This window comes from Leopardus geoffroyi, chromosome B1 (genome assembly GCF_018350155.1).
Source record: "Leopardus geoffroyi isolate Oge1 chromosome B1, O.geoffroyi_Oge1_pat1.0, whole genome shotgun sequence".
In the NCBI taxonomy this organism is placed as follows: domain Eukaryota; kingdom Metazoa; phylum Chordata; class Mammalia; order Carnivora; family Felidae; genus Leopardus; species Leopardus geoffroyi.
This window is the reverse complement of record NC_059327.1, coordinates 6,610,153-6,625,645: the sequence shown is the minus strand read 5'-3', so window position 1 is coordinate 6,625,645 and position 15,493 is coordinate 6,610,153. Positions and strand designations below refer to the sequence as shown.

Below are 15,493 nucleotides of genomic sequence, written 5' to 3'. Positions count from 1 at the left end.
CAGGTGATGGGCATTAAAGAGGGCACTTGTTGGGATGCTCATCCTAGACACCGGGTGTCATCTGTAAGTGATAAATCCCTGAGTTATACTCTTGAAACCAATATTACACCATATGTGAACTAACTATATTTAAATAACAATTTGAAACAAACAAAAAAAACAATGAAGTACAGTTCATTCTGGGGATAGAGAGAGGAAGTAAGGAAATTGAAGACACTGCCCCTAAGGACATGGCTTTAAAAGTAGTATTTTAATGATGCTTTAAAAAAAAATAAAGGACACCAGGAAGAACGTGCTTTTACCAAATCAAGAGTTTCAATACATAAATTATAAAATGGAGTTAAATAGAAATTCTGGAGTTGAAAATTACAATAGCTAAAATGAAAAAAAAAAAAAACATATCATAAGAGGGCTCCTAGCATTGGATTTGATCAGGAGAAAAACTAATCAGCAAACATGAAGGCAAATCATTTGAAATGATCAGTCATGGTTTATAGATGAGCCAAAGATGGTCTCTGCATATCAGGCCTATGTTGTTTATTTATTGACAGGGGACAGAACCCTTTAGCTCAAAAGCCCTTGTTGCCAAATTCAAATTTTTACACACTGACTTGCTCTAAACATAGCCCAAATTTGTAGATTTTAAGCCGTTTTTAGTGTGGCTATATCTTCTGTGCATACCCCATGAATCCCCACCTAACGTCTACTAGCAGGAAATAAGATAAACCATGACTATCAGTGTCTCCAAGCTCCTGTCATTCATTCATAATTCTCTGGCTCAGAGACTCCCTATATTGCTGTTGAGAGACATCATCTCCACAGGTAAGCACCTTCTCCAACCCCTCTCCTCTGGGGAGTTTCTTTGCCATCCTAGCTTCCTAGGTAGTGGCCCCACACTGTGGCCACTGGAAGATATCATCCATGAGGGACCTCTCCACTTGGTCAGGCTGTCCGTGTGCCACTCAAACAAATCTTGTGTGAGTATGGCCCACTGTGATCATATAATTGTATGTGATCAGCCCTATACTGAAGTCCCTTAATCTCAGTATGACTCCCCAGCACGCATCCATGTGGGCATGGATAAATCCCACTGGGACATGGGGGTGTGTGCATCCATCATAGGTGTCCCAACACTAGCACAGACCCCACCCCCCAGGTGGAACCAGGACCTATCCCTTCCCTCCTGGTGACACACAGACCAGGGGACAGGGATGGTGATTCCTGGATGAGGTACCAGATAGGTCTCAAATAAGGTGGTTGCTCAGAATTCAAGTTCAATTCAACTACAACGTGTGGATGGAGCATGCTTTCCCTGAGGCAGATGATACAGTCGGTTGCTCATCACCCTTGCACATGAGTTGACATGTTTGTACCCTACCTCGACCATAGAATCGCTGGTGGAGATTTCTTTTAATGATATATCAGTTTCAATCAGGAATGTGCTCATTTATTTGGTCTCAGGCCCATGTTTTTGGGATGGAGCTGGAATGGCAAGAGCACAGGCCAGCCCAGTGGAGCTCCTTGGAGTATTTCCCCTTGATGTTTAGGTTCAGTATTGGTGTTGGTCAAAGGACAATATTTCTAAGCCTTGGAGACAAAGCAGGGACATCCCCTTCGTGATAATGCTTAATTTTCTAGGGGAGAAGTACATTACATTCATTATTAAAAAAAAAAAAAACAAACAGCTTATGTGGCAGCTCATAGGTTGAGGGATTTTATCCTACTGGAGCCCTATTTTCTGGTCTGTGGGATGGGGTGGCGAACAGCTATGGCTTTATCTAAGGTGACTGGAGCATGCATGAATCAGGAATTACCTTAAGAAGATGTAGACTGTGGTCATGGCATTAACTCTTGTTTCTACTTAGCTCAATTGAGAAGCGTGGGGACAAAATCCGCAGAGCTTTCTGGGGGCTTGGAGGGCACAACTGCCATCTCTCTGGCACCAGGTTGCTTCCAGTAGCAGAGACACAGGGTGAAGGGTCACCAAATTTTGGACTAGATGTCCTTGACAGTGAGTGCCTCCATGACCTTGCCTGACCAGGGTCATGACACCAAGAAACCAGGAAAGTGGGGCCAAAGATCACAACTATGCCACCACCAGGGCTTGAAGGGAGACAGATGGTGTCGGAGGCAAGTTGAAAAGAGTGGAGCTGATCTGTGTGGAAGGAGCTGTTGGCGAAGGGGGAGGTGGGGGGAGTCTTGCTGATCCTCTCACCCACATACCGAGGAGTGCAGAACTGAATCTGTTTACAACCACACAGAGAAAACTAGAACACCAACATTTCACTTCTTTAGCAACAGGTTTTATTGTTTCAAGATTTGCAAGTGCTGATCGACAGTAAACGTTTAACTTCTTACAAAATCCTACATTCGATCTTGCCAGACCATGTCACTCTCCTATAGTCCATGCCACATTTTCCACAAACAGGTATTTTCTCAAAGTCTCGATGACTTGCCAAGTACTAAAGGACACTTTCATATGTAGCAATACCACCACTCACGCGTGCGCGCGCACACACACACACACACACACCCATGCACACACTCTTTTTTCTGATACAAAATCTGGCTGAAGTTTACTCTGATTTCAGGACTGCTATCTTCTCAGTGTGAGAACCTTACTGTTGACTAAGAAATAAGGGACACTGAAGACTCCTCTTCACTCGTGACCCTGCGAGTGTTTCGTACAGTCAGAATCTTCACATGTGCCGCAAGAGTTGTTCTTTGAATAAAGGATTTCCCACGATTTTACATTGAATAACTTCTCAGGCCTGAATTATCTGCAAGAAGTGTTTGGTATTCCTCAGAGGCTTCATCCTCTTACATCCTTAGTGTTTATTCCTTCACGGACTTTTCTTACGCTCACCACACCAGGTATTTAGCTAAATATTCTTTCGCAGTGATTACAGACCAAAGGGTTCTCCCGTGTGGAGTTTGCTCATGCTTGACAAGAATTCCCGGTAAGTGCTCTAGTATCTTTCAAGTTGAGCGCTTTGCTGGAAACATCTGTGTCATTATACTTACAGCATAAGTTCTGCTGTGTTATCTGAGGTCAGCCCAGTGACTAAAGGCTTTGCCATGTGGACGGCATACATATGAATTCACTTCCAAATGCAAATACATTTCTTGAGGGAGGAGCATGAGGATCGAAGCATCTCCCATATTGACTGCAGGCCGTTTCTTCCATATGTGCATCCTGTGGTGAGTGTCACTGTGAAAGCTGTGACTGACACTTCTTCCACATTCATTGCATCTGTAAAACCGTGTCGTCACATGTCGGAAAACTTACTGAGGGCACTCATGATTTTCTCCACGGGGATGGGTTCCCTCATGTCGTCTAAGGGAAGAATAATGTCTGAAGGCTTTCCCACATAGCTGACATGCATATGGTTGCTCTCCAGTGTGCGTTCTCTTGTGTCGTCGAAGGTTAGAATATTGACTGAAGGCATTCCCACACTGGTGACATTCATATGGCTTCTCCCCTGTGTGTGTTCTCTCGTGCCGTCTGAGTTCTGAACCTTGAATGAAGGCTTTCCCACACAGAAGACACACATGTGGTTTATCTCCAGTGTGGATTCTCTTGTGCTGGCTAAGGCCAGAGCTCTGACTAAACGTTTTCTTACATTCATGACATTGGAAACATTTTTCTCCAGAATGAATTCTCTCGTGTTTTCTAAGGTAGGATCTGTGACTGAAAGCCTTCTTACACAGATGGCATTCGTATGATTTCTTTCTTGTGTGAATATTCTCATGCTGTCTCAGGTACGAATTCTGACGAAAAGCTTTCCCACACACGTGGCATTCATATGGCCTCTCCCCTGTGTGTGTTTGGTTGTGGTTCCTAAGGTCAGAGCTTTGCACAAAGCCTTTCCCACAAAGATGGCATTTAAATGGTTTCTCTCCAGTGTGAATCATCTCATGTCTCCTAAGGCAAAAGCAATTACTAAAGGCTTTCCCACACACATGACATTTATATAATTTGCCTTGTGTGTGAATTTGGTTATGTCGAGTAAAGGATGATTGTTCACTAAGTGATTTTCGACACTGTTTGCTGACGTAACGTTTCCTCCTGAGGTGAATTAACAAATGTTGAGTCAATGCAGATCTCTGAGTAAATGCATCACCCAAATCAGTGCATTCAACGGGATTCTCTGGAGCAAGAGATTTACGCTTTGGGTAGAAGACAAAAGTTGGTTAATGTTTTGCCCACATACATGCATACATTTATTTTTCTACCTATAAATTCTAGAGTAGCAAATAATAATAGCATCCTACTAAAATATTTTCAATGTTAGTTGCATACACATGTTTCTACTCCCCTGTAGGCACTATTATTTTCTCTTTTTTAGTATCCCAACCTCAGAGTTATCAGATTAACCTTGAAGAGTATATATATTTCAAATATGAGGTAATAAGCAATGTTTATGCAATTGTCTCTTTCCCTCTTTTTTTTTTTAGATCTCAGGTTATTATTCATTCATTTGAACTCATGTTAATTTCTTCACTGATTTAAAACTACCCAAAACGTTTTGCCCGGAAAGAGCTTAATCCTAACTTAATTACATTCAGGCAATTGTGCTCAATTATCAACTTATCTCATTACCTTTAGGCCTTTAGTTTGGATGTCTAGGGACTATCCCCATGAAACTTACCTTTGGCACAGTCAGGGCCATGCCCTTCTTGTGGATATGTCGTGTTAATATCATTTCTTGTTTTTTGCGGAGACTTCCCATGTCTAGAATAATTGAAAAAATATAAATTGTTAGAATGGCATTAGTGGAATAAAAATGTAGAAAATCACCAAAGTCCAGGTGAGTATCTTTCAGAAATTGGCACTCAGCTGGGAAAGTGTGCCAAACGAATACTCTAGGTCATAGAAACATTTTAAAGTTCATTGTCAGTTAGAAAAAAAATGAGGATTGGGAAAATTAGGAAGATGGCAGCATAGGAGGACACTGGGCTCACTGCGTCCTGCTGATCACTCAGATTCCACCCACATCTGCCTAAATAACCCAGAAAACCACCAGAAGACTAGAAAAATGCACTCTCCAGAGCCAAGCATGGACAAGAGGACCACGGAAGAGGGTAGGAAGGGCAGAGAGGTGGTGGGCACTACACGGACCTGTGGGAGGGAGATGGGGCAGTGAAGGGGCAGCTCGCCCAGCAAGGCAGAGCCCCCGAGTCTGGCTTGCAAAAGCAGAGGGGCCAGACAGAGTGAGTTCTGACAGCCAGTGGGACTTAACATCTGGAAGGTTAAAAGTCAACAGCTCTGCTCGGAGAGTGGGGAGGGCAAGAGGACACCTGGAGGGAGAGTTGTTGAGCCCAGGAAGACAGAGCTCAGATCGGTGGGAAACAAAGGCACTGGCCAGGGCCATCTCCCTCTCCCATCCCCCAGCTGAAATCCCAAAGGGAACCAGTTCCTGTCACCGAACTTGCTTACACCACGCAAACGCCCAAAGCTGTGCTTCTGTGGATCCATCCCTCTGATGGCTCTGCCTCCCTCCTGGTGCTGCAGGGCTCCTCCCAAAGGGGACCACCAATGGCAAAGCGAGCTAAGCCTGCCCCTCCCGCCCCTGTGCACCTTGCAGATCATCCACCCTGGCTAATACGCCAGATCCCATTGAAGAAGCACCATAAGCCTGGCAGTGTGCAAATAGCCCAGACAGGGGCCACACCACTCCACAGTGAGTCCTGCCCCTGGGAGAAGGGAAGATAAGGTACATGCCAGTCTGACTGTGGCCCCAGTGGTGGGCTGAGAGCAGACATCAGGTCTGACTGTGGCCCTGCCCACCAACACAAGTTACTCAGGACAGCACAGAAGTGCCCTGCAGTTTGGAGCCACTGCAGGGACTACCCAAAATGATGAAACGGAAGAACTCTCCTCTAAAGAAACTCCAGGAAGTAGCAACAGCTAACAAATTTATCAAAACCGATTTAAGCAATATAACAGAATGAGAATTAGAATAATAGTCATAAAATTAATCACTGGGCTTGAAAACAGCATAGACGACAGCAGAGAATCTATTGCTACAGAGGTCAAGGGACTAAAAAATAGTCATGAGGAGCTAAAATGCTATAAATGAGGTGCAAAATAAAATGGAGGCGACCACAGCACAGATTGAAGAGGCAGAGGAGAGAATAGGTGAATTAGAATATAAAATTATGGAAAAAGAGGAAGTTGAGAAAAGAGAGATAAAAAAATTCAGGAGTAAGAGGGGAGAATTAGAGAACTAAGTGATGCAATCAAATGGAACAATATCCGTATAATAGGAACTCCAGAGGAGGAAGAGAGAGAGAAAGGGGCTGAAGGTGTACTTGAACAAACCATAGCTGAGAACTTCCCTGATCTGGGGGAGGAAAAAGGCATTGAAATCCAAGAGGCACAGAGAACTCCCTTCAGACGAAACTTGAATAGATCTTCTGCACGACATATCATAGTGAAACTGGAAAAATACAAGGATAAAGAGACAATTCTGAAAGCAGCGGGATAAACAAGCTCTAACCTACAAAGGGAGACCCATAAGACTAGTGGAAGACCTATCTACTGAAACTTGGCAGGCCAGAAAGGAGTGGCAGGAAATCTCCAATGTGCTGCATAGAAAAAAAAAAGCAGCCAAGAATCCTTTATCCAGCAAGTCTGTCATTCAGAATAGAAGGAGAGATAAAGGTCTTCCCAAACAAAAACTGATGGAATTCATCACTAAACCAGCCCTACAAGAGATCCTAAGGGGGATTCTGTGAGTGAAATGTTGCAAGGACCGCAAACTACCAGAGACATCACTACAAGCATGAAACCTATAGACATCACAATGACTCTAAACCCATATCTTTCAATAATAACACTGAATGTAAATGGAATAAATGTGCCAACCAAAAGACATAGGGTATCAGAATGGATAAAAAAAAAAAAACAAGACCCATCTATTTGCTGTCTATAAGAGACTCATTTTAGACCTGAGGACACCTTCAGATGGAAAGTGAGGGGATGGAGAACCCTCTATCATGCTACTGGAAATCAAAAGAAAGCGGGAGTAGCCATACTTATATCAGACAAACTAGACTTTAAATTAAAGGCTATAACAAGAGATGAAGAAGGGCTTTATATAATAATTATGGGGATTATCCATCAGGAAGAGATAACAATCATAAATGTCTATGTGCCGAATACGGGAGCCCCCAAATATATAAAACAATCGTAAGCTAAGAATGTGGTAATTGCAGGGGACTTTAATACTCCACTTATAACAATGGATATATCATCTAGACACAGGATCAATAAAGAAACAAGGGCCCTGAATGATACACTGGATCAGATGGACTTGACTGATATATTTAGAACTCTGCATCCCAAAGCAACAGAATATACTTTCTTCTCAAGTGCACATGGAACATTCTCCAAGATAGATCACATACTGGGTCACAAAACAGCCCTTCATAATTATAAAAAAATTGAGATCATACCATGTACACTTTCAGACCACAATGCTATGAAACTTGAAATCAACCACAGGAAAAAGTCTGGAAAACCTCCAAAAGCATGGAGGTTAAAGAACCCCTACTAAAGAATGAATGGGCCAACCAGGCAATTAGAGAAGAAATTAAAAAATATATTGAAACAAGTGAAAATGAAACTGCAACAATCCAAACGCTTTGGGACGCAGCGAAGGCAGTCCTGAGAGGAAAATACATTGCAATACAGGCCTATCTCAAGGAACAAGAAAAATCCCAAATACAAAGTCTAACAGCGCACCTAAAGGAACTAGAAGCAGAACAGCAAAGACACCCCAAATCCAGCAGAAGAAGAGAAATAATAAAGATCAGAGCAGAAATAAACAACATAGAATCTAAAAAAAACTGTAGAGCATATCAATGAAACCAAGAGTTGGTTTTTTGAAAAAATAAACAAAATTGATAAACCTCTAGCCAGGCTTCTCAAAAAGAAAAGGGAGATGACCCAAATAGATAAATCATGAGTGAACATGGAGTTATTACAACCAATCCCTCAGAAATACAAACAATTATCAGGGAATACTATAAAAAAATATATGCCAACAAACTGGACAACCTGGAAGAAATGGACAAACTCCTAAGCACTCACACACTTTCAAAACTCAAACAGGAAAAAATAGAAAACTTGAACAGACCCATTACCAGTGAAGAAATTGAATCAGTTATCAAGAATCTCCCAACAAATAAGAGTCCAGGACCAGATGGCTTCCCTGGGGAATTCTACCAGACGTTTAAAGCAGAGATAATACCTATCCTTCTCAAGCTGTTCCAAAAACCAGAAAGGGAAGGAAAACTTCCAGACTCATTCTATGAAGCTAGCATTACTTTGATTCCTAAACCAGACAGAGACTCAGCAAAAAAAGAGAACTACAGGCCAATATCCCTGATGAATATGGATGCAAAAATTCTCAATAAGATACTAGCAAATCGAATTCAACAGCATATAAAAAGAATTATTCACCATGATCAAGTGGGATTCATTCCTGGGATGCAGGGCTGGTTCAACATTTGCAAATCAATCAATGTGATACATCACATTAATAAAAGAAAAGAACCATATGATCCTGTCAATTGATGCAGAAAAAGCATTTGACAAAATTCAGCATCCTTTCTTAATAAAAACCCTCAATAAAGTCAGGATAGAAGAAACATACTTAAACATCATAAAATCCATTTGTTAAAAGCCCACAGCTAATATCATCCTCAATGGGGAAAAACTGAGAGCTTTTTCCCTGAGATCAGGGACACGACAGTGATGTCCACTCTCACCACTGTTGTTTAACATAGTGTTGGAAGTGCTAGCATCAGCAATCAGACAACAGAAGGAAATCAAAGGCATCCAAATTGGCAAAGGTGAAGTCAAGCTTTCACTTTTTGCAGATGACATGATATTATGCATGGAAAATTGGATAGACTCCACCAAAAGTCTGCTAGAACTGATACATGAATTCAGCGAAGTTGCAGGATACAAAATCAATGTACAGAAATCGGTTGCATTCTTATATACTAATAATGAAGCAACAGAAAAAGAAACTGGTCCCACTCACAATTGCGCCAAGAAGCATAAAATACCTAGGAATAAATCTAACCAAAGATGTAAAAGATATGTATGCTGAAAACTATAGAAAGCTTATGAAGAAAATTGAAGAAGATATAAAGAAATGGAAAAACATTCCATGCTCATGGATTGGAAGAATAAATATTGTCAAAATGTCAATACTACCCAAAGCTATCTACACATTCAATGTAATCCCAATAAAAATTGCACCAGCATTCTTCTCGAAGCTAGAACAAGCAATTCTAAAATTTGTATGGAACCACTAAAGACCCCAAATAGCCAAAGTAATATTGAGGAAGAAGACCAAAGCAGGAGGCATCACAATCCCAGACTTTAGCCTCTATTACAAAGCTGTAGTCATCAAGATAGCATGGTATTGGCACAAAAACAGACACATAGACCAATGGAATAGAATAGAGACTCCAGAATTGGACCCACAAACACATGGCCAACTCATCTTTGACAAAGCAGGAAAGAATATCCAATGGAAAAAGACAGTCTCTTTAAAAAATGGTGCTGGGTGGGGCGCCTGGGTGGTACAGTCGGTTGAGCATCCGACTTCAGCCAGGTCACGATCTCGCGGTCCGTGAGTTCGAGCCCCGCGTCAGGCTCTGGGCTGATGGCTCAGAGCCTGGAGCCTGTTTCCGATTCTGTGTCTCCCTCTCTCTCTGCCCCTCCCCCGTTCATGCTCTGTCTCTCTCTGTCCCAAAAATAAATAAACGTTGAAAAAAAAAATTAAAAAAAAAAAAAAAAAAAAAAAAGAGAAAAAAAAAATTTAAAAAAAAATGGTGCTGGGAGAACTGCACAGCAACATGCAGAAGGATGAAACTAGACCACTATCTTACACCATTCACAAAAATAAACTCAAAATGGATAAAGGACCTGAATGTGAGTCAGGAAACCATCAAAACCCTGGAGAAGAAAGCAGGAAAAAACATCTCTGACCTCAGCCACAGCAATTTCTTACTTGACACATCCTCAAAGTCAAGAGAATTAAAAGCAAAAATGAACTATTGGGACCTCATGAAGATAAAAATCTTCTTCACTGCAAAGGAAACAATCAACAAAACTTAAAGGCAATCGACGGAATGGGAAAAGATATTTACAAATGACATATCAGACAAAGGACTAGTATCCAAAATCTATAAGGAACTCACCAAACTCCACACCTGAAAAGCAAATAATCCAGTGAAGAAATGGGCAGAAAACATGAATAGATACTTCTCTAAAGAAGACATCCGGATGGCCAACAGGCACATGAAAAGATGCTCAACGTCGCTCCTCGTCAGGGAAATACAAATCAAAACCACACTCAGATACCACCTGACGCCAGTCAGAGTGGCTAAAATGAACAAATCAGGAGACTATAGATGCTGGCGAGGATGTGGAGAAACGGGAAGCCTCTTTCACTGTTGGTGGGAATGCAAACTGGTGCAGCCACTCTGGAAAGCAGTGTGGAGGTTCCTCAAAAAATTAAAAAATAGATCTACCTTATGACCCAGCAATAGCACTGCTAGGAATTTACCTAAGGGATACAGGAGTACTGATGCATAGGGGCACTTGTACCCCAATGTGTATAGCAGCACTCTCAACAATAGCCAAATTATGGAAAGAGCCTAAATGTCCATCAGCTGATGAATGGATAAAGAAATTGTGGTTTATATACACAATGGAATACTACGTGACAATGAGAAAGAATGAAATCTGGCCTTTTGTAGCAACGTGGATGGAACTGGAGAATGTTATGCTAAGTGAAATAAGTCATACAGAGAAAGACAGATACCATATGTTTTCACTCCTATGTGGATCCTGAGAAACTTAACAGAAGACCATGGGGGAGGGGAAGGAAAAAAAAGTTAGAGAGGGAGGGAGCCAAAGCATAAGAGACTGTTAAAAACTGAGAACAAACTGAGGGTTGATAGGGGGTGGGAGGGAGGGGGCGGGTGGGTGATGGCCATTGAGGAGGGCACCTGTTGGGATGAGCACTGGATGTTGTATGGAAACCAATCTGACAAGAAATTTCATGTTAATAAAAAAAGAAAGAAAAAAATGAGGATTGATTATGCGAAAGACGTAAAGTGGTGGAAAGATGTTGGGTCAGCAAATGGTTGCAAAAATCTTGAAATAGGAGGATCAGGACTGCTACACCAATGTTTCACTGCAGTAATTGCATGAATATCCTTTTCTCTAAAGAGAAAGACAGGGGGAAGAGGACACATGCATTGTGATTGATTTATGCAAGGATTGTAACCACATGAGGAATTTTGCCCCAGTGTCCTCACTTTTGTTTTAGAAAGTATCACTCACTTGACAGAATCTTCAGTGGGTATTTCTAAAGGACACATTCACAGTAGGCACCTGCTCCTCCTGACCCACAGGTCCCTGCTGCTCACCTGGACTGTGCTCTTGGAGAAACCCAGTTCCTTCACTCTGCATCTCTCCTTCTTGCTCCAACCGGAAGGATCTTTTGCAGCTATTATTCTCTCTTGGGGGGGGGGGGGTGGTGGGAGGAATGGGAAGTATATGGATTTTGAGTTCTGTGCAAATTAATCTTTGCTATAACCAAGTCCAGGGCAGGATTTACCAAGGACGAATGAAGAGATGATGGAAGGTCAGCTGTAATGACACCTTCAAAAGAAACCACACTGAAGGTCCTTCATCAGACCAGGAGGAAATCCAGACTGGAGGCAAAAACAATGAACATGCTAGATGCTGATACCTGCCCACAAGTTCAGAGAAAGAATGCAGAATCCTCAGTCTTCTCCAGATGGGAGAGAATCAATATCTCCACAGTGGGTTAAAAATTATTTTCAAACACATCCAATAAATATAAGAGCCACAAGAATAATCAAAATTATGTTATTTTCACAACTCTGGTCTCATTATTCCACATAATGACTGAAACAGTCATTATTTTTCAAATGTTTAATCAGTTTATGAATTAAAATATCCAGTGAATTTCCAGTTCCATTTTGAATGCTGGAGACTGAGTACCAAGAAAGATATGAACTTGTGGTCAAGATTGCAATCTAGTGTGATGCCAAAAAGTACAAGGTGAAGAAACACCTTCCTTTCACATAGTTATGAGTTATGAAAGAATCAGGGCAGCATTTGGAGTGGGATATGGGGAGCTGTTCTAGATATTTACTCAATGAGTGAATGGATGGACGCAAACATACGTGTTGGCAGACTCACCCAGAAAGATCAGATGATTGATACTTTCCAGCATCACATCTCTGAACAGCTTTCGCTGGGATGCGTCCAGCAGGGCCCACTCTTCCTTGGTGAAGTCTACAGCTATATCTTCAAATGTCACTGATTCCTGAAACATCATGGATATTCTGGCTTAGACAGAGCACTCCCTACCGATGTCCAGAGTAGGAGGGTTGAGATGACAGCACTGAGGAAGGAGGTAGAGGAGCTGGGTGTGTAGAAAGATCAATATATATTTTGGGGGGGTCCCGTCAGTTCACTGTCAGTGCGGGGCTTTTGGATATGTTTACAGAGATCTACACACTCTGACTTCATAATACTTTATTAAAGAAAATCGCATGAAGTGTGATGTCATATAACCTGGATGTGTCTCAATAACCTGATGATTAGAACTTTCTGACAGGTGATTATAAAATATTTGCCTGAGGGGCACCTGGGTGGCTCAGTCGGTTAAGTGACCAATTCTTGATTTCAGCTCAGGTCATTATCTCACAGTCATGAGATCAAGCCCCACATCAGGCTCTGCAATTCTTGGGATTCTCTCTCTCTCTCTCTCTCTCTCTCTCTCTCTCAAAAAATAAGTAAACATAAAAATTCATAACTAAAACTCTCTTCCCTATTAATTTCAAGTAACTCTACAGATTCATCAAAAGACAAATAATAACTATGGTGTGCTGCTTTTAAACCATAATCACTGGCTTAATTTATTCTCTATATGAACTTCTTGTCCCCCATCTACAAAGTGGTTTATTCACATGTTATGAATGTTGAAGGATCCAAGGCATATATGTAGGGAACGTTTCCTGTCTAGCAACCCTGCACTAAATATAAGACATTATTGATCACTAAAATGTCAGAAAAGCTTGAAGGAATCGTCAGCATTCCTCAGAACTGAACAAGATTCATAGATGGCTCTCTTCATGCTACAGAACTGAGGTGTTCCTAACACAAGCAGCACGAGCCAGGGTCCTCTGAGATGGCTGTGCTGAGGACAGTCTTGCCCTGACCAGTCCTAGGCCACGAGGACTCCCAATCCCAATCTTCTCTGGGACCTCAGACACCAGTTATCACTGTTTCTCTTGTATCTTTACTTGTCTCCATGCTAAAGGATAACGGAAACCTCATGACTTGTTTGGGTCTATCCAAACAAGTTTTTCAGAAATTTATTCAGGAACCTAATTTTATTCTACCTACCATACTCTCTCTCCTTTCGGTGTGTGTAGTGCAATTAAGAAAATAGTCCTCCCTCCAAATTCTTTCCAATTGTCAAATATGGACAAAAGTTTGATTACTAAGAGGTAAAAATGTGTGATTAGGGACAAGCATGATAGTGGTGGTTTAGTTATATTTTTAAAAATTTTTCAGAAGTGTAAATTCCAATAATTGTATGAGAAAGTACAATAGAATACAATGCAATAAGATGGAGGGAAAAAAACCATAAACTGATTCTTCAGTCTTTCTAAACCTCTCTCCTGTTCCTCTCAACACTGAACAAGGCTCACACCAGGTCTTGTAACACCGGATTAATTATAGTCACATGCTGAAACACCCACCTCCCTATAGGACTATATTCTTCTCACTCTTCTCTAGCACTTTCAATCACCACCATCCTAAGCCTCTTCCATTCAAAAATATGGTTAATGAGTGAATTATTTGTCACTGGGGCCATGGGCTGGATGAGAGAAGGAAGACTTCTCTTATCTCTTCTGTAAATACACAAGCTTAATGGAAGATCTCATAAATTTGCATAATGCTAAGAAGGGAATTCATTATCGATAAGTTCCTGATGGATAATAACTATCCCAGAATGCTGGGGAAATTAGAGCACAGATGCCTCAACATCACCCGATTCCGCTTGCAACATGCATGCCAATAGGAAACACTGCCCATCATATGGCACTAGGGTGTAATTTCAGCAGGAAGATGCAGTCCCGACTCACCGGTGCCTGCATTGTCGACAAGTCAGTTGCCAGGTATCTTTCTCTGGGTTCTCACTCACAGACAGTCCAAGCACTACGCAGGCAAAGCTGAGGATGGAGAAAGAAGCCATGAGATCCAGTACTGTGCACAATTTGCCCCCAGACCTTCACCTGGGTGTGACCCCCTTGCCCAACAAACCACAAGTGGTGCACACTAAGAACAGGGTGTAAGTGGTACTCCTATCCCAGGGTCAAATGTCAGATTATAGCTGTGACTGAAAACAAAGGTCAAAATACAGATCTCTTACAAATCAGAACATGATAAACATTGCATTGTGTGCATTCAGTAGCCTATGGCATTCAGAATTCTTCAGTTCCCTCCCTGATTCCAGAGCAGAGGGCTTCCGGACTCATGACACACATAGGGTTTGTTTTCCACCTGTAGACGAACACTGCGGAATTTCTCAGATTTCGTTTTTCTTGCTGTATGCCCTAGCAATGGTTCTCCAGTATCCATGGCAGCTCTCTGAAGCCTCAGTCCCCTCCTGCTCTCTGGTCCCCCCTAGACTTGGATATCAAGCAACTAAGATTACAAGGGTGTTAATCAATTCATGGACTTTTATAAACCAATTTCCCCCTGACATCAAGAATAACTGAATGTATTTCGTGGAGAAATAATGCAAAAGCATCATGAACAAAGGGATCATTAACTCACCCATTTGCACCTGAGGTTCGGGGAAAAAAAAGAAAGTCAAACTTGTATAAAATGTGATTGTGCCCTTTCAGACTTACATATATTTGCCTATTTAGTCTCCACAGTAACCATGCTAATTGAAGTCTATTTATTACTTGATGAAATCCATAGAAAGAAATTAATTCAGAAAAGCAGAAGAGGAAGTATTTACAACGAAAAATTATAGAAACATAAGACGTAGATCACTGTGCCAATAGAACTTCCTAAGGTAAAGTAAATGCCCCATATCTGCATTGTACAATACAGTAACTGCCAGACCAAGTGGTTATAGGATACTTGAAATCTTGCCAGTGCTGCTGAGATCTGAAGGTCAGTTATTTAATTTTATGACTTTTTTTTTTAATATTTCTTTGTTTGTTCATTTTGAGAGAGAGAGAGAGACAGAGCGCGAGGGGGGAAGAGGCAGAAAGAGAGGGAGACACAGAATCTGAACAGGCTCGAACTCACGAGCCATGAGATCATGACCTGAAGTCGGATGCTTAACTGACTGAGCCATCCAGGTGCCCCTAATTTTACGATTTTACAGCTTATAGTCACACA

General features: G+C 41.6%; 1 protein-coding gene across 1 annotated transcript; it reads right to left on the bottom strand.

The window, feature by feature from the left end:
- Nucleotides 1-2,281: 2,281 nt before the first annotated feature.
- On the bottom strand, nt 2,282-15,154 carry LOC123583921 (zinc finger protein OZF-like). The gene is made up of 6 exons (XM_045451128.1): nt 14,221-15,154; nt 12,263-12,389; nt 11,461-11,550; nt 4,653-4,840; nt 3,299-4,170; nt 2,282-3,253 (listed from the first exon to the last, which is right to left on the bottom strand). Exons 1-6 carry the CDS (start codon nt 14,230-14,232, stop codon nt 3,043-3,045), a joined length of 1,500 nt encoding a protein of 499 aa, XP_045307084.1. The 5' UTR covers nt 14,233-15,154; the 3' UTR covers nt 2,282-3,042.
- Nucleotides 15,155-15,493: the final 339 nt, after the last annotated feature.